The following is a 21,521-nucleotide window of genomic DNA, read 5'->3' on the forward strand; positions in this document are numbered from 1 at the left end:
TGCATTTGCAAGCTGTTTTATTTCACTTAATTCAAATAGCAAACACTGATAATTACCAGATGTAAGAATTAGGTGTTTGATACAGAAACAGACGTACCAATTTAGCATGCATGCCTTTAAGAACAGAACAGGTTCATGTTAGTGCCACACTGTTTGCACAGTAAAAGTTAAGAAGGTGTCAGTCACCTAAGTTGCTCTTAGTTGACCAGTTTTCTATATTTAATGCCAGTGCGTCAAATGAGTGGCTTCACACTAAAGATGACAGCAATACTGTGACTTGGCCATTTGTGCTAATTCAGACTGACACCTGGTCTCCTCTATTTCTGCTCTCCTCCTACCTTTACCCAACACATAAAAATGTAAGATTTGTGATTAAGTGCCGTATCAGAGAAAGTCAGTGACACATTTTGCTACATGTGTTGGAAGATGAAATGTAGACTTCCTAACATTTTCACATTTTACAGAGCTGTACATGTGACAGCAGACCTTTAAAGTCTTAAGTTATAGGACATAAAAGCTATGTGGTCTTTGCATACAAAAAGTTAGTGGCTCATCAATCCCAAGAACCCAAGACAACAGCAAGTAGCTGCAATAGGGGAGGGTCAGGTTGGAGGTTCTTCACCAAGAGGACAGTCAGGCACTGAGCAGGCTGCCCAGGGCAGTGGTCATGGCACCCAACTGGCCAGAGTTCAGGAAGTGACTGGATAACACTCTCAGACATACGGACTGATTTTTGGACAGTCCTGTGTGGAGCCAGGAGTTGGACTCACTGATCCTTGCAGGTCCCTTCCAACTCAGGATATTCTATGATTACTGTTTGGTCATATGTAGAAAAGCATAATACAAGACCGATCCCTTCCTCATGCTCGGTTTTTCTCTAAACTCTCTCACAATGGTCAGCTAGTGAAACTTGTCTCTGAAATACGCAAAATGGTTTTCGAGAATGTTAAATGCCATTCACAAAATAAATGCATCATACAAGAAAACATGCTCCAGATCCTAAAGCAGTGGTGTTACTTTTCAGGGTTTCCATATCTAAAACATTTTGTTTTGTCAACTTCAGTTCACGTATTCTTCAACTTGAAAGCAACGCAGAACTACTTACCTACTCTTGTTCCCTGTGGAAAATTGGCAATGACTTCTGCTGCTGCATGTTTAGCCAGCTAGCAGGTGCTCAAGACTGGAAAAAGCAATGTTGCCATTGTAGATGTTCATCTCCAGTACCCCTGTCTTGAATTGTCAAACAGCATTAGAGACCCCAGTGAGAGTAGGTGAATATACTGCCTCATCAAATGAGCTTGTTCCAAAAGGTTTGCTTATCTCTTCTGTACTGATCCCATATGCATGAGATACCAAGACAACCCATTACTCATGAATACGAAGTAAAATTTTGGTGGGCCAGAAAAGCCAAGCAAACAGTTTGTAAGCTTTTACTGTTTTAAGGCACAGGAACAATTATTTATAATTATGAAGAGTCCTAAAGCAGCCCTACTGCCAGTGCAGGTAAAGCACTGACACCAAAAAATAATAAATTTCTTCATTTGTCAGTCTTAGCCAAAAATGTTCACAGGCATAATGATAACAGAGCTGACAGCATGGCATTGCATCATGTGGCAGGTAGCAGGATGAAGTTAATACTAAAAACACTAGCTCGGGAGAGATGAAGGTAAGGCTACCTTCTTTCAACTATTACTCAAAACATTTTGCTCCTTAAATTCAGAGGCAGAACTGCTAAACAGTGCAGGGTCTCAAGCACAAGAACTCCTTCTGCAGGATGGTTTGTTTCATCTCAACGTGGAAATGCTGTCTGATGTAACCACAGGGAAGTGGAGTCTTGGAGATGACAGAGACTGCGCATGCCATTATGGAATACATCAAATAAGCATCATCAGCTGTTACTGTATTTCTACTGAAAACATGAAGATTAGGTACTGCTTATCTGGAAGTCTGCCAGAATTTCTTGTTCAGTCCTGTGCAAAAGTAACGCCGTGAGGTAGATGTCCAAAATAGAAAAAAGGATGGTTTGGGGAAGACAAACACACAAACAAAACCTCAAAGCGCATCAGACTTCTACTACTGGCTTTGAGAATGGGCTTGAAATTTTACTGAGTTATTTCAGTTCCTAATTCCTGAACAAAAGGAAAAGCTGCATTCCAGAATACAGTGCCATTTCCAGCTGTTGGCTACAGCTGCTGCCCCCAGAGCTAGCACACGTATCATCCAGCAGTAAGGTTGCCTGACAGCTCAGCTGTGCTACTTGGGTACATGGAGCTGTGAAATACCACCTTTATTTTCACAGTACAGCAATGTCACGTTTTATGTCTAACAAAGAATGGCACTGAGTATCTAAAGAACATGATTTTACACACAGGACTCTATGCCCATCCTTTTCCAATTCTTAGCAGTACACAGCTCTGACAAAAATGCACTTGATGGGAATCTTCATTCCGGAGGTAGCTTTATTTTTTGCTTTTTAATCAAATTTAAAAAAAAGCTGTATGTAAAAACTCATTTTGTCAACAGTAAAGCCATTTTGATTTTACTGTTTTGGCAGATCTGGATTTCAATGAATTAGGTCTTTTAAAAGTTCAGCACTTAAGGCAGACCATCTGCTGCTGTACGCAACACGAGAAAGCAACGCTCTGTTTGTTCGGCCGCTGTTGTTGTTTTGTTTTTATTTTTTGAATGTTGGTCAAAGATCTGGATGAGGAAAAAAGCCCCACTACTAAAATGAGAGTTTACACAGTTAGTACAGGGAGTCAGATTTGCTTGTGATGTTCTTCTTTCCTGTAAGGAACTTCCCTGAGAGATGAATTCCAGTTACACTCAAGTGTGGCACCACCAGCAGAATTTCAGTGAACTGCTGATGCTTTTTCCTCACCTGTTCTTTGGGATCTCAGGGCCCAGTTTGATCTTTGTTTCCATTTGTTTCTCACGTTCACTTACTCAACTTATTTCAAGTTCACTTATTCATCTCTCTTTTTTGAATCTATATACTGTGCCCGTTTTTCTTTATCAAATTCCCTTGCAATCTTTAAGGCAGTGCTGTTGAGGGAAACAGATTGCATATTACAGATAATGCTAACAATTACTCCTCTAGGTGGTGCCACTACTGCAGCATCTTCAGCTCCAGAGTCCAACTCTTCAGGAAGGATCAGGAGAACACTGCTCGCACCCACTGCACCCCCTGTATGAGATGCGTAGTGTCTCTGTCGCCTGCAAAAGCCACACTGTTGTTTTTTCTCTACTACAGCCCAAGCCATTGCATATTTACCATCCCTGTCCCACGATACTTCAGTTTTTGGCACTGGGGTCCACATCATTGCAACCGTGTCCGGTTTCAGGTACCCAGGCAGAAGCTTGCCATCAGTGTTTCTAAATTGTCCAGCTTGGTAACTGTACAACAAGGCATTTCCAAATTTCAGAAGGTCACCCACTGATGACAGGAAGCCTCCGCCAGCCCACTTGTAAGAGTTGTCCACATACGGTGCGTTTACCAGACGTCCCTTTTTGTTGTAAACGTAACACCTAGAATTCAGAACATTCAACTGGTCATCTCAGATATTCTGAACAACTACCTTAACGGGACAACCTGAGCATGTGTTAAATTGTTCTCATGAAAGCGTTGTCTTGTTCAAAATATTTTTTCCTTGAGTGTTTGGGGCTTTTTTTGGAGAAAAATCAACACAAAAATTCAATGGAAAAGAAGAAAAGGTTAGAAGCTTTGTTTCAGCAGAAGCACCAAAGCTTCTACTTCTTCTTAGGGCACACTAAGAGTAAAGGCAACAGAACAAGAGACAGGACAGAAAGCTGTAGATCAGCCAGCGCAGGACTTCTCTCAAATCCCTGTACTACATTGCAAAAGCATTTCAAGAAAGAGGAATCCTACTGCTACACTGCTGTTATCTGAGACCAAGCTGAAATTTCACCAAAGCCTTGCAGACTACTCTGAGCCAGTAGTTTCCCCCTGCTCCATCATGGTTACTATATACAATTCAATATTCTGAAACTAACAAAGCAAGCAGGAAAGCAAGTCTTGCAAAACCTGTCATTAAAATACAAAATTAAAACTACCAACTGGAATTGCAGAATAAAGAGCACAACAGCAGCATGGACAGAGTTATGCTTTTGAAATGGTACACTCATGAATGGGTGCATTTCATGCAGCATATGAAAAGCACTGTTGCATATCTAAACACTCTGATGAATTTCAAGCACTGCAAATCCACAGAGTGCTTAAAGAGCTGTGGAAATGAATCACATCCAAAAAAAAACCAAAAAAAAAAACCCAAAAGAAAAGAAAAAGCAGCAAGCCTGCTCTAGGCAGTACATACATTCATCCTCTATTTGCTCAACTTGTATACCGTGTAACATTTAGGGAACTTCTGAAAGAGCAAATACTGAAAATCAAGGCTGAAGCAAAGAAAGAGGGATGGTCCAGGACTACTATCAGCTCTGTGGGTGACCTGTGTATCTCAGTGCCCTTACAGTCGCTTTTTCAGTCACAGTGTAACTCGTTACAAAGATGCTGAATGCTTGACTTGCAGCTTTAAAAAAACCCTTGAAAATTTAAAGTTTTAAGAATTTTCTTTGGCTTAGTGAAATACAGCAAAAGCAAACCATTAAACAAACCACAACTTCTCAGTATTTTTCAGTCTGAGACATCAGGCTAGCTGTATGTGGAGGCAAAAACCACCTCATGAGCATCCCAATTTTCCTTAAATAAGCCATAAAAACACCACAAAACAGCACCTGTCCTAATTCTTTTGTCCCCGCCATATTTCAGTTTATAGACTTGTTTATACACGCTCAATGACAGAAAGAGCAACAATCACTACAGAAGCAGCAGAGTAAGATCTCATTCTTGCTTACCTTGCTCTGTTATATATCATTGCTTCATTGTCATCCAGCACAGTTGACAGCATATCCAAGTCACGGAACATTTTTAGCATGTAATCTGTAAATTTCTGCCCTGAAACTCTCTCCACAACAGCACTTAGGAGGGTAAAGCCGTATGTTGAATACAAGAACTGGCTACCTTAAAGAAACAAAGAGCACAGGGGGTTGAAGTTAGCTGCATGATGCTTAAATGGGAAGCTTGTGGGACAACATTTAAGTAATCACATGTGCAAATCAAAGTGCATACAGCAATGAATAATCAATGTAAAGACACCACTCCAATTTTAACACGATGTAAGTCACAGACTTAAGACAGTGGTTCCTAGGAATTGATGTGAGGCAGCAGACAGGCACTTGCAGGTAGCTCTGAGAATGTCTGTAACACAGTTTTAGGACTCTGCCTGTACAGCCAGATTCAAAAGATTCACCATACCAATTCTAACAACAATACCTGGATTTGGAGTGCTGAAATAAACTATTATATTAGTTAGGAGACGCTGACATACTGTGACCTGTTGGTGTGTCTGTACCACAGAAATTAAGAGACAAAGGTAGACAAGGGTAGACAGTGCCTCTAGTCAAGACAGATCCCTGACTTGAAATGTTACCCAGAACCTTCCAAGATGGCTGGGTGTTAGATTCTACCAGTTGGCAACCCTGCCAACAGCAAAGGGGTTGAAACTTGATGATCTTTGAGGTCCTTTTCAACCCAGGCCATTCCATGGTTCTGTGATTCTCCCCCTTCCAATCCCTCTCTTCTTACATGAGCACTCTTTACAGTTTATCAGCAGTGCATACCACCTGCCTATTAACCTAACTCATTTAGAACTTACACTTGAATCTTTTCAATCTCCTCTCCAGAACTAAATGTAATTCCTACAGTAAACAAACATCAGCAATTCTATGGTTCCATGGTCTTCCAGTACAATTTTTCAGCTGTGCCTGCTGCCTCAATAAAATTGCTCTTGGTGCATACCTAGAAGGCCCAGAGCATGAATACAGCAAGCTGGTACTTGCTTCTTGCTTACAAAATGTATGGTAGATACAAATTTGTTATAATCTGCTTTAAAATGGTGTGTTTCATCGGCACTTAAATGCATTACTCAGAGCACTGGGAGAAAAGTCTTATTTCTACCTGAGGTCTCATCTCCCCCTCTCCTCTGCAATATCTGGGATTCTTCCTATTACTTTTTAAGTCTTATCTCCATCACATTTTGAACCTGCTTAATTATGCTGCAGATATACCATTAGAAGGTACTCATTTAAGCAAAATTCTTAAAGGTCAGTGCATTGAGTAAGATATCCATACAGGATAAACCACAACAACTGAACTGATAAAGTCCTGACTGGTTCAAGCATTACAAACACTGGCGCTTGAAGACAACCACACAACTGGACAGCTTGTGCAGGTCAGCCCAAATATTTCTCCATCAAGCTTTCAATGGAGCACAGGAAGAAAGTAACAACAGAACAAAACCAGAACGCACAGGCACTATTTATGGGATGCTACTGAATATAAAGCTGTGCTGAATACAGAGCAATCTGAAACAACAACCACCAGGAAGGCCTGCTTTGGTCACACGTAGTAAGTAGCACCTCACCTGGTTTGAAGAATAGAGGATCATTTTTGAATATCTTCAGCGATTCAATCACACTCTCAAATTTTTCCTTCAAATAATACTCTTCATGTTCAAACTCCTTGTCTCTCCTGCCAGGTTTTGAATTTCGGCTTCTTACTTCACCTTCGTGTTCCTTCTTTGACTTGACAGAATCAGTCTTTTCAATGCCTTCGCCACCTTTCTCTTTCTGTTCTTTATCTTGGCCGGATTTTGTTAGTTTAACTGCTCTGTTTGCCTTTTCCTTTTCTTCCTTTACTTTTGCAATATCTTTTTCATAGTGACGAATCCCACTCAAGTGTGAGACTAGCAATCTTGTGGTAATAGTGACCTAGGTAGAAAAGGACAATAGGAGCCCTCTTTGGTATAGATAAAATGCACACTGATTTACCAGAAAGTCAAACCCAACACGAGGAAAGGACAGAGATGGAAGACCTCTCAAACATCGTGTATTGAAAGGAGTTAAACTATACCAATAAAAGCACATTACATGCTCTAAAACTGAAGATGCACACTTCCAGTGCTGCTTTTTCAAGCATCAAACATCAGCACTTGTCTGAACGGTCTCTGGTGTGTTACAGGACGAGGCCATGCAACAGCTGTACATACACAGCTGTGCAATGGCAGGAACAAAACCCAAACGAGTGCCAGCACTAAACAACCACGTACCTTTTCACCCTCGTAGACTTTTTCTGGAAATTCAGGGACGTATTTCTGCACTGGAGCATCTAAGTCCAGCTTCCCCTCTTCCCACAGCTTAGCAACAGCCATCATGGTGAGACACTTGCTAATACTGGCGATTCGCATGATGGTCTCTGGCTTACACATCACACGATTCTCTACGTCGGCGTAACCCAAACCTTTAAAGAAGTAAAAGCACAGTGGGAGATATTTCACGGAGAGACATGCTGAACTTCTTGCACATTATCAGACTTATTGGTTCCCCAAAATGTTTTCCTTCTAGCTGAACTGAGACATGAGCAGTGAATTGCATTTCTGTTTCACTCAAATGAGTAACGTTTTAATTTAGTAGGACAGGTTAACTAAAGCCCCTGGTATTAACCAACATAAACCCAAATTAATGATTAAGAACACACAAAAAAACCTGTAAGATTGAAGATTAACCCAAAACTTACATTCCTGTGGTCAAATATTCACTGTAGAAAAACAGAACGGAATCTAGATTGTAAAATAACTATCAATGGTCCTCAATGCTCTTTTACTACTCTGAATTGATGCTTAAAATACTGAAGGGTCTTATTTTATCAGTACAGAAATTAAGACAGGACGTTACTCAAACTCATAGCAATCACCTACATTGTAATACAGCTCTGTTACACAGTTTCTTGATCTCCTGGCATGACTTTAATTAAAGGAAAGCCTAAGAATCTCAGTACCAGTGTTTTTCTATGTAACCAACACATCAATCTGGCAACACTAACTGGAATCAAGGCAGTGTTAGCAGACACTCCAACCAGCCCTCAGTCTGAGATGGGTTTGAAGAGGCTGAAGGTGATGCTTCAGCATTAATGATATGAAGTGCAATAGTTTTCAGTACAAGCACTTTTGTGACACCTGAAAGCACTGCGAGGCTACCTAACACTGTAGTCTAATAGTAAATGCCTCAGAAACAAAACTCACAAAAAACAAGAAGTAAATGACAGCAGTTGCCCAAGACCATTTGTTTTTTAATTTTACACAGAGTTGTACTCTGGTGTTTTCGGTGCACATCTGATGCTGTACTCCTAAGGGAAACACCTCTCAAATCTCAAATTGCTCTCATCAGTTTAGCAAGAAAGCAGAAGGAGGGAGGAGGAAACACCTCTCACACCCCTGCTGCCTTCTCAAGGCAATGCCGATCTCGGTATCCATGCACTGCACTGCATGGAAAGCTCTACCAAGGGCTGATGCTCCCACATGTGCCTGTCCCGCTATGGGGTCTGGCAGCCAGGGAGACAAACCACCACCCAGACACAGGTTCCCACATGCACCTGTCTGCGGGCCAAGGAAGGGATTCTGCACAAGTCTTATACAAAGCTCTGCCTTCCTGTTATCAGATATGCCGAGACCAGGTGAAACTGTCAGATTTTGTCACTGGGTTCACAGCACTACACAAAGCACCAGAGATTCTGCTACTCAGCTCTGTCACGATGGAAAAGAAACATCTTAGTGCGTACATAACAATTAATTCATTCAAATACTCTCAGAATAAACTGCCCGAGAGCTGCTGCTATGGGTTCCCGGAAGGCGAAGGGGTTTGGAACCATCGCGGTGCTCCGAGGCGCTGCCTGCAGCGGCACCAACCAAGGGGCAGAACCGGCCCGCACGGCGCCCCGTGCTGCTGCTGGGGGCGATGCTCCGCACTGACCTTCGGACCAGACCTCCCTTCCATCCACAGAAACCCCGACCAGGATGCCCGGGATGCCCGCTTCATCCTGAGAGATAAATTAGAGAAAACAAAGGAGAATCGTTACAGTCCGTGAACAGCTTTTCCGAGCTCTGACCGCGCAGAGCAGCGCCCCACGAACACACAGCCCAGCAGCTCTGAGAAACGTACGTGACAACACAGAACTACGCGGTGAAAGTACGTATTTGTAACTCAGCACAACCAGCGACCAGGAGGCACAGGAAAAAGCACAGAGCGTTACCGGCCCGCGCCCAACACGAGAGCCGCCCCACCGCAGCGGCACTCCGAGCGGCCCCACCGGCCGTCCCCAAACCGCAGCCCCGTTCCCACCGCCCCCGTCGCGGACGCTCCGCCCCAGGCCCGGGCGAGCCGACGCTCGGCACCTTGATCCGCCGCAGCAGATCCCGGCTCCTCTCGATGGCCGCTCCGAAGCCCCGACGCGGCACCTCCTGCGGCACCTCCTCCGGCCCGCCGTCCGCCGCCGCCTTCACGCCCAGCGCCAGTCCCAGCGCCAGCCCCCAGCCCCAGCGCCGCCCGCCGCCGCTCTCCCCGTGCCGGGCCGCCGCCAGCCCGACCGGAGCCACCCGCCGCACGGCCCGCGCCAGCCCGGACATGGCCGCCCCGCCGCCCCGCCCGCCAGGCGGCTCCAAGCCGCTGCCGAGCGCTCGAACCGAGCCCCGAACGCGTCGAGCGGGAGCGGCGGCCCGGGCTGGGAGTCGCACCGCGGGGAGCTGCGGCGGGGGATGGGGAGTTGGGGCCGTGCCGCCGTTCAGGCTGCGTTAGCGCGGAGTTCCTTACGAGCGTTGCGTTCCCCAGTGACACTTTGAGAGTCACGTTTCATTTCCAGCCCTTCGCTTCATCCGCACTTCCATGTCAGATGCGCACCTCCCTGTCAGAGCGCCCGTCTGCTGCCGTCTGGCTCACAGCAACAAAACGAAAGGGAACGCTGATGGGAAGGCTCGGCCTCTGCCGCCATACATCCGCCTCTGATGCCGTGGGCCAAGAGAATAAAATAGGAGGCAGTACTTTTGGAGCACAGCTTTTGTATCTTACTCATCGTACCCGTATCCTACTGCGGTCAGTGGCCCCACTACCGTGAGGCAGGACACGAGAACAAGGTGGGCAGTAGCCTTCACACTGTTCTGCGGTGCTGCAGCTCCCCACCAACGCAACACGCTCGTTCTGCTGCTGGTGGCCAGCAGGATCTGCAAACACAGGGTGTGCAAATCATGAGGATTCACTGATATTTCTAAACCACAGCTCCTCGAAAAACAATAATCTCGGGGCATTCTGAAATCAACCTCACGACTTCTGTCAATCATTGCTGCAAACACCCCTGCAATCCCAGCAGCGCCAATCAGACGTTACTGTGGCTGCTCCTGCTGGCATGGCCACACTTTGATCTCAGTCTTCTCTCTGTAATCATCTCACGTGCTTTTCAGTTCAACGTGCAAAAGTTCTGTGGTGCTGTGCTCCTCCACTTAACGTTCCCAATTGGGAAGGTAAGGCTTTTAACACAAAGCCATGTAAGGTTCAAATGGTAGGAAACGCATGATGGCTGCCTGTACTCCTCGGGCAGAGGGTCTGCTGCCTCTAAAATCACGAGGACAGCTCTGCCCTCCATCCTGCTGACCAGCACAGACCCGAGCAGAAGCTTGCAGGCTGAGCTGGAGGGAAGGGGTTCCCACAACTTTGGGAAGCAGCAGTGAAAGAAGCTTAAAATTCTCCTTTGTTCTCTTTGTTCCATTAATCTGTGGCTTTTCAAGTCTTGTAAAGACCTAAAAAGACCTAAATTCTAGATCTAAAAATGTTGGACCTGATGGAAAATAACAGGAAAAAGCTGAAACCGTCAAAAATAATTTCTGTGTCAGATAAAATGAAGAAAAATAGGAAAGCAGCAATTTAAAAACCCATTATCTATATATACATACACGGATACAAGGGAAACTGATGCTGAAGAAAGATACAGAGCAAAGGGCTGATGGCTCCCTTGGTCACACTTGCTGTTTCTGCTCTTTATAAAAACACATTACTTCTGCATTTGAAAAACATGACAAACATGAGGAATATTGGACATAGAGAGACATCAGAGCTTGATCTCTGCCTTTTTTTCAGCAGCATTTTCGTTTACTCGAGAACCAAGAGGTAGGATTCTCTCCCTCCAGTCTGGTGCGTTCACACAGTAGGGGGCAGTAAGAAACTTCATCAGTTTAACCGGTCAGCAAAACAGAATCCCACTGCAGTTGGACCTCTGCTGTCACAGAGTTACTGGACCCAGCTGTGACCACAGGCTCCTCGGCCAGATCTGCTAATTGCTCACTCGTGGTCACAACAGCAGTTCTCAGGATAGTATTATTTGTTCATCAAGGAAGGTAACATCACATTATAGTACACATATTGCTGTATATACATTATTACATGTCTATAGTACATGTTAGCTGTACTAGGGCAGTTAGACCCAGCCAAAAAAAAACAGGCATTGCTTTTCCAAAATGTATAGAACTGTGTTACTTACAGTTTGATGTTAATATTGAATTCCTCCCTTTTTCTTTTGTTGATGGTGGTTCTTTTATTTTTTTTCCTCTAACTAAGCTTGTAAGAAGGTGAATGAATCTCCAACAACTCAGCCCACAAACATCAATCAGGAACCAGTCTGGAAACATGCAGGATGTCTGCACCAGGAGAAAAAGTCACATTAAAAACACTGGGTTTTCAGACACCGAGATCAACACATTTATCTTCAGCTCCACTTGAGCTATGATTCAGATATTTGTTCATCTTAACTTCCTGAGGAATTCAGTTAAACGCTGCTCAGCAGCACCCAATGTCCCCATCACAAAGCAGAGGAGTGGTGGTGGATCCCAAGCCCAGTGAGGACCCATTGGGAGGGGCCTGGTGCTGCTTTCACACAGCATCTCATACCTGGACGCGTGCAGCACAACAGGCCAGTCAGCATTTGCCTGTTTTACACACACCATGTGAAAAATGCAGCTCTCCCCAACTTACTCAATTTTCCTGTGAGCTGAGGATGGTCACTTGGGAACCATTCAATTTCCATAAAACAGAAAGTGAAAGTTTTATAGTGCCACGTCGCTGCTTCCTTTGTTTTATGAAAATTCCATCAGTCTGACAGAGTTCCTAGAAACAACAGGATGGGAGCCTGGGAAACATGTTGTGCATCATGGAAAGGAATGCTGAACAGACCGTGCTGGATCCAACTGACCCTCCAGAGGGCACACACACTTCTTTTTTCTTCTTTGCAGAAACATCAGTTTTGAAACACTGACTTCTCGGAGGTGACTTCCTCATATGTGTAATTCAGGGCCTGCTTTCAGCCTCTTGGGACTCAAAGGAAAAATAATTGTCACCAGCTGAAAGTTGGTAACTAAGGAACGTTTGGGAAAAACATCAGTGTAAAAAAAGAACAACATAAAATAAACACAGCAAACCCTAAAAGAAAAACCCCACAAGAAACCACGCGGAATTACTTCCTGTTTTTCTTTAAGTTCTTCTCCAGAGAGGACTAAACAATTGCATCCCTGAGAGTGGCTCCATATTCACCATTAAAATTCAGCTGCTGTGCATCAGATGTAACCCTCTCCAGCTTCTCTCCCTGCTCTGTGGGCAGAGGTACCATACAGCACGGGAAAAGCAGTCTTGCATAACCACTGAGCACCCGGCAGCATCACTGCCTTCCACTCTTCTTGGCATATCTTTCAAACCAAAGCAGGCTGCTACAAAACAAAGTAAGAGTTACAGAGGGGGTGCAAAACACACAAAAGATTAAGCACGTTAACCATAAGGCATCATTCTGATGCTCACATGTCCGAAGCTGCAATTATATGTCCAAAGCTACATGCACTTCAGACAACTTTTTGGCTTGCTCTGAGAGGAGCTCCTCACAAATGAGTGATAAATACCTTTCTCCACTCTTCTCTCCAGAATACAAATCTCAATGAGATGAACAAGTCCCAGACATGTGAGCAGGAAGAAATGTGGCACTGAGAACTGTGACTGCCCTATGCTGGCTGACGTACTGGAAGAGAGAGGGACTCTTCTGCCCTGCTTGTGTGCCACAGCTGAGCAGCACCTCTGCAGCGTATGCCTACCTACAAGTGAGAAAAGCAACAGGGAAAGTTGTGCTGACAGAAAGAGCAACAGGAGGAAAAAAACATGTTCCCAGATCCACGTGAAATGTTACACACATCCTGGTGTGAAGAACAGGATCCTTACTCGCATTTACTATCTTTATCTGTTCTTCTGGATAGAAGACCAGATCAGATCTTTCTCAGCATCTGGTATTCTGGCAGTTTTTCCAAATCCTCTAACATTATTTGAAGCTCCGGCATGTTTTTTTTAATTACTGATATCTACTGTCATGAGCAAATGAAGTACGTGCTGGTTGCTAGCCCTTGCTCCACACCTTCGCTGTTCTGACCTTCCATTTTAGTATAGTTTCACTTACCTGCGCTGCAATTACAACTTTATTCTGCCCTGCAGATATCCCCGGGACCACTAAAAGCACTCTTTGTAAGAACTGTGCACAGATAACTCAAATTGCATGGGCTGGTCAAAAACAGGAAAAAGCCTCTTATCAAATTAGTAACATCTCAGATACTTGGGTGGAGGCATTTGGCACCGGGCTCACATATTCCTACGGGAGCATGTCCGTGCATACCACACAGACTCCATTCCTTTGTTTCATATCCTTGTTCCCAAGTTGAGGCATGTTTCATAAGAGCCTCTCTGTAGAGGTGTAAGTGCACAATTACTGCATGCTACACAGATCAGGTGGGGGGGATTTTACTCTGCCCCTTTCTATACGTGTAAGATCACAGTAGATCACATTAACCCAATTTACACGGCCTCGTCCTGCATTTTGCACTGCAAAAACTGTAGTAGGTATTTTGTACCTTTGCATGCAGACTATGAAAAACAGCTAAAAACATTTTAGAAATCTCACTGCTGGGAAAACACAACTACCTGAGATGATGGACTTCCGAGCTTTTCCCTCCTGCCACTTGGAATAACAAATCACGTGCTTGAGCTGGAAACATTATTTCTTTGACCTTGAACCAAACCAGAACATGCCCTCAGCACAGAATAGTTTCCTTGGATACCATGCATGTGCACCTTCTGATGTACAGCAGTGGATGTCATGTACGCATACACACCCAACTTGCAGTTGTACTTCAAAGTGTGATTAATAGCACTTTAACAAAAAAAAACCCAACAAGTGAAAACCAGGATTACTACCTGCACACTCATATTTATGTCTGCCACTCCATTTGAATTCCTTTTTATCACAGTGCCTCAAGTAACAACAATCTTGCAGTGGGAAGGTTATCAAGGCACTGATGAGTGCTTCAGAAGAGAATCAAGCTCAGGGTGTGCAAAGGCTGAAGGGAAAGCTGTGCTCCACTCAAGTGATGACAACATTTCTTCCAAGTGGTGTAATGAAAGCTAACAAGCTCCTACATGACTTGGCACCTGTCAAATTTAAACAACAGGTGTGAGTAAAATGCATTTCATATATGGACAGGCGGTGTTCTCGTAAATTCTCAAACAGGAAAATAAAACAGAAACTAAGGAAAAGTCCCACCTGCAGAAATATATGAATACCCAAAGCTAAGTAACACACTTCTTACTGTTCACACTGAAGTAGGGAGTGTAATTTCTTCACTATTGCTTTAAAGGCAATGCAGACAAAGGGAAAATAGGATCTGGGAAAACAGATGTTAGAGCTTTCTGCTTTTACTGCATTTTAAATAGGGATTCTGAAATCTCCAGCCTTTAATTCAACATGCAGGTGTTCTGCTGAGATCAACACGAACTGCTGCATGCTCTTCACCTCTGAACATCAGTCTCTTTCTTTAGAAACTGAAATACAGCATTACGATTGTGGCTGGGGACAGCTGTTTATTTTTTAAACCCACTTATCAAATTGAACAGCAGCTAAAGGCCCAGCAGCTTTGACTCAAGAGAGAACTTCCTATTTTGTAATAACTCTATAAAGGTCAATGCTAAAACACTGAGCCTGCTCTGATGGGACTGTCTGACTGAGGTTTATTCAAACAGGCAGGTCTTGGCTGTACGTACACCAGATATAGCCACAGTTCTGTATGCACCTATCCAGTTCAGTAAAGTGAACTGCTAAGAAACAACTTAGCTAAAATTGCAGAAATCCCTGTATAAACTATCTGCACTTAATATAATTAACTTGGATTTTACAGACTGTTTCTTAATTCAATCAATCAAAACTGTAAATAACAAGTAATTGACAAGAATAATGGATTCACAACAAACCCTTCCAAGCAGTCCTTTTGCTTGCTATAGTCTTGCTAATGCCTGCAGCTGATACACTGATATAGAAGCAGAGGGGGAATTTGGCAATTTAATTACTCCAAATAGCAGTGTTTGCTCCTCCTCCTCCTGAGACACACACAGGCCAACCTGTTTTGTATTGTCAGTGTACAACAATAACAATTCCAGCACACAGCACCTCCCGTGGATGAACAACCAGTTTGGTTCCCGTAGGCTTCCTCTTGTGCCTACAAACCCACCCTGCTGCTAATCTCCAGGAAATGCCCTGCACTCAGACATGTCCCTGTGTGCAGCTATTAAAAGCACGTGCTCATCTGCTGCAAGTTTGTTAAATGCTGAAAAGCAGCAATTAATGGTGGTGGTGCTTTATTTGTGGTTTAGTTTGTTCCTTCTTTTCTTCTTTTTAAGGTATCATGATTTCCTTGCTAGAGTAACTGATAAAAAAGTCCTAGCCTTGAAAAACTTAAAACTTCATTTTTTTAGCTTCTTAGTTAGCTAATTACTTTTTTTTTTTTTTTTTTTTTTTTTGCTGGTAATATTAAGACATAGAAGTAGTCAAATAGTCCAGTGTAACAGATACTCCCAACACTATTGAGTGCAGTGAAGTTTGCCAACTTAATTGACTTTGAGCAGTGTGCACGATACTTTTAGCAGCCTTATTTCTCTCTCAGGAGCTAAAGCTCTGACAGACAGTGCTCCACAGCTGCAGGCCACTGTTTCAACCTCATTTCTTAAGGAAAAGGCTTTAATTGTCACTCTTATCTCTGCCTCTCTTCACATCAAACGACTTTTAAACTCACTGAATAGTTTCGGCCACAGAGAACTCCAGAAGGAAAACTGTATTTCTGCAAGGTCCAAGCTTTGTGAATGCAGGGAGCCAGTAAGATGGAAGGAATGTGCCTGTGAGCTTCCCGGTACGAGGAAAGGCAGATCCTGCAGTATACACCTTACACATTCCTAGATAGCAGAGAAATCCCATGAGGGCAGCAAGAGACAACACAAATGCCTCAGCATCTGGAAGAACCTTCACTGCCATGTTTAAAGTCAACCACAAGACAGGAAACTGCAAAGAGGTACATTCTGCCAGTTCTGTGCCCTCAGTACTGCTCATTTCACTGCAAGAAGGCAGCTCACAAACCCACCAAGATCACAGTAGCGCTGCACAGTGTTACATTTCAGTCTGCTAAACGTGTTTCCTCGTGGAAGAAAAGAGAGAGTAACACTCCAAATCAAGATCGTTACTTTGGAGAACACTGAATGAGGCATAGTTTTGCCATTTAGTGTATTTTATAGTTAACATTTCTGACTAGAAAAGCTGCAAGAGCAAGAAATCCCCATTTGTTTGTAACAGAGTTAAACCAAAGGCCAACTTGTTTATTTCACAGGCCTGCACTTTCCAGCTTCACATGAGTTGTGTGTGATTAGGCACCGCAGGCAAAGAATGCAACGTCTAGAGGCTTATGATATATGCCAGAAACAGATTTTCATGCTCCAGCAAATACATAAATATATACATCTACACACATACACATATTTATGTCTGTTGGCAATCAGCCAGCCAAAAATGCCACTCGGGGTGTTTCACACTTCACTGCTCCCCTCAGCTTCCCTTGGAGCCAGAAAGCTTTCATTTGCCTATTACAAAGCTTTATGGCATTAGCTGCAGTAGTATGCTTTGGGGAAATCTCTTCTAGGCAGAGGTTAGTTTTTTTCAGATTAATTCTTATCTCCTTACATGCACACGCTTGCCCTTCTAACAGAGGTGATCACAGTAAGAGACACTAAACCCACTAAACCCACAGCTTTCTCCTTACTGTTAACACAGAACAAGAGATGAATTCACACTTTCCAAACCACAGAGCAGTTTGTGTTCTCCAAGAAAACAAAAAATTTAAAGCAGTGAACAGATGGTGTGACCTCACTCCAGCACATCATGTAGGACCCAAGCTCAGATCCTGGGATCATAAACACAATTCAGTGGAGCAGGCAACGCATTTAATCATACAAGACTCATAGCCAGGAGCCAGGAACTCCTCTGATCAGTTCCCAGCACAGCCTCAGGCCCAGCCCTGCAAACTACTACCTACTTAGCATAGCATTGCCTGCTACAGACAGCCCTTCTAACTCCAGCAGTGCCACTCAAAGCTGGGGGCTTGAGCTCTCAGAGCCCAATTATCCATCATTTTATCATTGGGCTAAGAAACAAGAATGAGATTAGTATAACTTACCACTGCAAATCTGTTATTTGGAGATTTAGACTGTCAGGCTCCAACAGAAGCTTAAGGCACACTACTAGAGCCTTTTAACACTTATTTTGCCTCCCAAAGGCACTTACATGGGAATGTGAAGCCATACAACTCCTTTCCATTCACGTTGATTTCACAGCAGCCAACGAATCACGCAAAGGCTTGCAATGCTGCAAACTTCTGCCTTTCATTCCAAAATAACAAACAAAACAAAACAACCCTTCCTCCACCCCCACCAAAACCCACCTCCCTATGACTCCCCTTTAACCTGACACCACGTGTACTACTTTACCCTTTCACTGCTACACAAGCTGCTGAGTCACTTGATTTCAGTTGCTTGCTAAGGAGATCCTCTTGATCTGGAGGGCTATCTATAACTGTCTCCTACCAAGCTCCTTACTGCTAGAAGGATGTGCAGCATCAGCTTTCAGTGATATACTAAAGAAAAAAAAATGGATGAAAATTATTATGAAAGATATGCAATGCTTTTACTGAAAACAGTTTTAGTGAACAATGAATTTTTGAAATGTTTGTCTTCCCTGGAGTGTTGGTCACTGCCTGCGTCCATCTGGAAACACAATCAAAGTGATGGGGGTAGATACTCGCAGTATGGCCCCTGTAAGCAGCTGCTGATCCATGCAAGTCCAAACCACAGCATTTCATTGCATTTTTTATACATTAGCTTAACAGCAGAGACTGAAAACCAGTGTGGTAACGGTGCACCCAATGAGACAGTGCCCACATACACGTTTTACACAGCCATACAGACATACATAACAAGCGTGATGAAAAATCACAGGAGAGTAAAATTTAAAAAATGTCCTAAAATGTGCATTTTATTCCATATCATTATACAATGTTTACATACAGGTATACGTTTAAAACTGCTCAAAAGAAAGTGTGAAAAACAAAGTGAGGCGAATATCGATTTGTAAGTTCCACCCCCTCCCCAAGCTCCACACAGATAAAATACATTTTAAACAATCTCTTCCAAATTTGTGTTTTCTCCTGAATTTATTGAATCTTTCATTTGAACATGAAAAATACAATTGAAGGAATACTCAAGCTGAAATGTTGACCTACACTTATGTAGCAAGTTGCAAGTTTACAGTTTAAAACCTTCATAAGCCTTTGTTTTACTGTGTTGACTACATATCCTTCGTTCCACTGAAATAGAAGGCACGAAGTCCAAATCCTCACAGATCAGTAAAATGCTGATAAAAATAAATTACTGTGCTCAGCAAGCCCTGACTTGTCAGGTATCAAATAAAAGCCCCAGTAGAGCTTTTTGATCCAAATAGCACCCTTTACACTGGATCTTTTTTGAAGATGTATCATTCTTGTTAAAAATTGAGGTTGGCACTTGAGGTGGGACACGATCTGACACAGCCAGGATTCTTCTGAAGACTAAGCATTCCAATTGCTGAACTCTCTACAAAGTGTAGGTAACATTTGGTTGGGAAATGGCACATTTAAACCATAATGAAATAGCTTAACCCGCATACAGCTTGCCCTTTTTGGTGTTTCCCTGACCCCTGCCTGATAATTTAGCTGATGTTCTTGTGACTGTGGTGAAACTAAAATAAAGACATGTTTATGGGGCTTCACGGCAAGCAGGTGTAAAAATAATAACAATGTGGTTGCTGCTAAGAAGGTTTTCACATGTTGTTTAACTCCAGTAAAGTTTGATCCAGCATCTGATGCATATTAAGGTTTTCTTCTTTGGCATGCGCCACTTTCTCTGTTGTGGGATCAGAAAATCAGAACATGAATAGCAGTTCTTCAGAGGCACTGATTCTCAGAACATGAAGGCATGCAGTGATCATTTCTAATTAAAGGCTCAGAAGGTGAGAAATATGCATGATCATAAATACTGATACCCTCAGAGAATACATCTAGGAGGAATTTCAAATTAAGAAAACAAACAGCAAGCAATACAACTTCAGAACTGTTTGCAGGTGCATCTGTTAAGAAAATGCACTGCAAGCAGATGAGATTCTTGTATGTTCTGGAAGCTCTTTGATGCAAGAATGCAGGACAAGGAATGCAGGTGGGGTTTTGTTTGTTTTTAGGTTTTTGCTTTGTTTTTAAGTAGGGCAAGAAGAAATTAATTAGGTTCTCAGGAGATCCATACTTTAAATTCAATGTAATTCAGAACTTCAAAAGAACAAACAAGAAATTAAGAAATTAAAACCAATCTTCCTCGAGTCAAGTGATTTTTAGTAAATGTATTTCTTCTACAGCTTAAAAAAATAAAAGAAGTTAGTAGCTTTATGTTGCATGCACATTTTTATAGGACTATCGTTCAACACACTTACATGATACAATAAATAAGCACAATGCTATAGAACTGCATCCTACCAGAATCCAGTAACAGTGACTTCACACTAATGCAAGCATACCTTTAAACAACTGATCAGGTATTTTCAGGTGGAGCTCCCATTCCTAGCATGTTTTTTTTGGTGGCTTTTTGTTTTGTTTGTTTGTTTTTTCTTTTGGTCAATGGCTTTTGTTTTTGCCCAATCCACAGTAATCCAAAATTAATGCACTGAAGTGTCCAGATAGCAAAACAGCTGTGAGTAAACTTTGTGTTGTTTTTGAAATAGGAATCCTGAACACTTTTTCTTCTCACCCACTTTCTAGTAAAGCTCTCAGGGACAATTCTGACACCAACAAAAGGTGGGTCTCTGCACAAGAAAGGCTCTTATTTTTTAATACTGCTCGTTAAGTCCTCTGAGTGTTTACTGAAGTAGAAAGAAATTATTACTGCACAGTCAAATGAAGAGCAAACTGCTCCTCTAACGTAGGTGTGCATACAGATAAACAAAAGCCTCATCAGAAGGAACAGTGCATTTTTCCAAAACAAAATTAGAACTGAATCCATTAATGTACCACATAATCAACGGCCTGAAAAGTCAGTTTCTATGTTTCTTGCCCATTTCTATGTTTACTGATTCATTCTCGAGGAACTTTTGGAAGAAGCAGTTTTAAAACAAGTTAACGACATAGTCACACTACAGTTTAATCCTCATTCAATGCCAGCTTTAGTTCATTAGTTAGGCGACTGTTTTGCTCAAGTTGCTGGTAGAGTTGGTCTGTACAGGCAGCAAGCAGGTTAGAAGGAAAAAAGAGGCAGAATGAAGACAGATTAGACAGAGAAAACAGATAAGTTAATAAAGAAACTGGTCACACCACAGACAGATCAGTAACAGAAACATTTTACCTTTGTTTCTAGAATCCTAGTAATTAAATAGCCACTCCAAGGAACGGCTATTGCAGCTGGCAATGGACTGGCTACCTCTCCTCTACAGAGAACAGCTGTGCAACAAGCAAATGCGAATAGAAGAGCTACGGCTACATTCCTAGAAAAGCCATGTCCTCCTTTAATCTCTACTAACAATGCATGGCAGATTGGTTTTATGAGTGCCAATTTTCTTTGTGAATAATTCAAGATGTGGTGGAGCCTCATCTGACAGCTGGCAGAAAGCAACAGTGTCATAACCAATCTAACTAATGGCAGGAGAGATGCTGATAGCACAAACCGCCCTTAGGTTTCATTCTCATTATACTTCTACAGTGGAATTTAACAACTGAAATGTTACTTCTGGTAGCAAAACATATGGTTATTATTGGTATAAACACACTTCAGTATCTTTAAACTGTCAAGTGGTCCTTCATAAAAAATCACCTCCCAAAGCACTCGGTGAAAATGAACAGGATGGATCACTTTTACAGACAGAAAGAACACCCACAGTAATGTTGTGACAGTGAATTTTAGTTTGCATTCTGCAGAATGAAAGCAAGCTTTGTGACAGGTTTTGACTATTTTTCCTCAAATTGTCTGTATCAGTCTCAACAGTTTAGATTCAAACCGCACTTCTAACTTCTTGATCCCAGATTATTCTGCTACAGGAAACGACTGGTTCTTTTCCACAAGCTTCCTAGCAGCTTTCACAGAAATTCTCTTCCCCACAGAGTCTGGTCACAGCAGCTCACAGCTACAGCACAGCATGCACAGAGAGCTGCTCT

At 42.8% G+C, this 21,521-nt stretch overlaps 2 protein-coding genes and 1 long non-coding RNA gene across 12 annotated transcripts in view; 1 reads left to right on the forward strand and 2 right to left on the reverse strand.

The window, feature by feature from the left end:
• On the reverse strand, positions 1-9,545 carry LACTB (lactamase beta). Its single transcript, NM_001030546.2, has 6 exons — positions 9,306-9,545; positions 8,884-8,950; positions 7,185-7,375; positions 6,501-6,846; positions 4,873-5,038; positions 1-3,528 (listed from the first exon to the last, which is right to left on the reverse strand). The coding sequence occupies exons 1-6, from the start codon at positions 9,534-9,536 to the stop codon at positions 2,967-2,969; spliced, it is 1,563 nt and encodes a 520-aa protein (NP_001025717.2). The 5' UTR covers positions 9,537-9,545; the 3' UTR covers positions 1-2,966.
• Positions 9,474-18,550, forward strand: LOC121111657. Its single transcript, XR_005862799.2, has 2 exons — positions 9,474-10,424; positions 11,515-18,550. It is a non-coding gene; the product is annotated as an uncharacterized LOC121111657 (long non-coding RNA).
• TPM1 (tropomyosin 1) overlaps positions 18,302-21,521 on the reverse strand; it is an 18,656-nt gene continuing 15,436 nt past the window's right edge. For 7 of the 10 annotated variants that reach the window (XM_015278778.4, NM_205401.2, XM_015278781.4 and 4 more), the window contains one exon: positions 18,302-19,233. In XM_015278778.4, coding sequence (XP_015134264.1) covers positions 19,151-19,233 — 83 coding nt within the window. In that variant the 3' untranslated portion in view covers positions 18,302-19,150. Of the gene's footprint in view, positions 20,588-21,521 lie in introns of all 10 variants that reach the window. The other 3 variants (XM_015278785.4, XM_015278792.4, XM_015278793.4) reach the window with 1 other exon arrangement.

The sequence above is a fragment of the Gallus gallus genome, chromosome 10, assembly GCF_016699485.2.
Source record: "Gallus gallus isolate bGalGal1 chromosome 10, bGalGal1.mat.broiler.GRCg7b, whole genome shotgun sequence".
NCBI lineage: Eukaryota > Metazoa > Chordata > Aves > Galliformes > Phasianidae > Gallus > Gallus gallus.

Excerpts from the sequence above, each read along its gene's own strand:
- LACTB (NM_001030546.2), bottom strand. The coding sequence starts at position 9,536 with ATGTCCGGGCTGGCGCGGGCCGTGCGGCGGGTGGCTCCGGTCGGGCTG. Across the intron at positions 6,847-7,184 it reads AAGTCTACGAGGGTGAAAAG|GTCACTATTACCACAAGATT; the intron begins GTACGTGGTTGT and ends TTTTCTACCTAG. Across the intron at positions 3,529-4,872 it reads ATGATATATAACAGAGCAAG|GTGTTACGTTTACAACAAAA; the intron begins GTAAGCAAGAAT and ends TCTGAATTCTAG.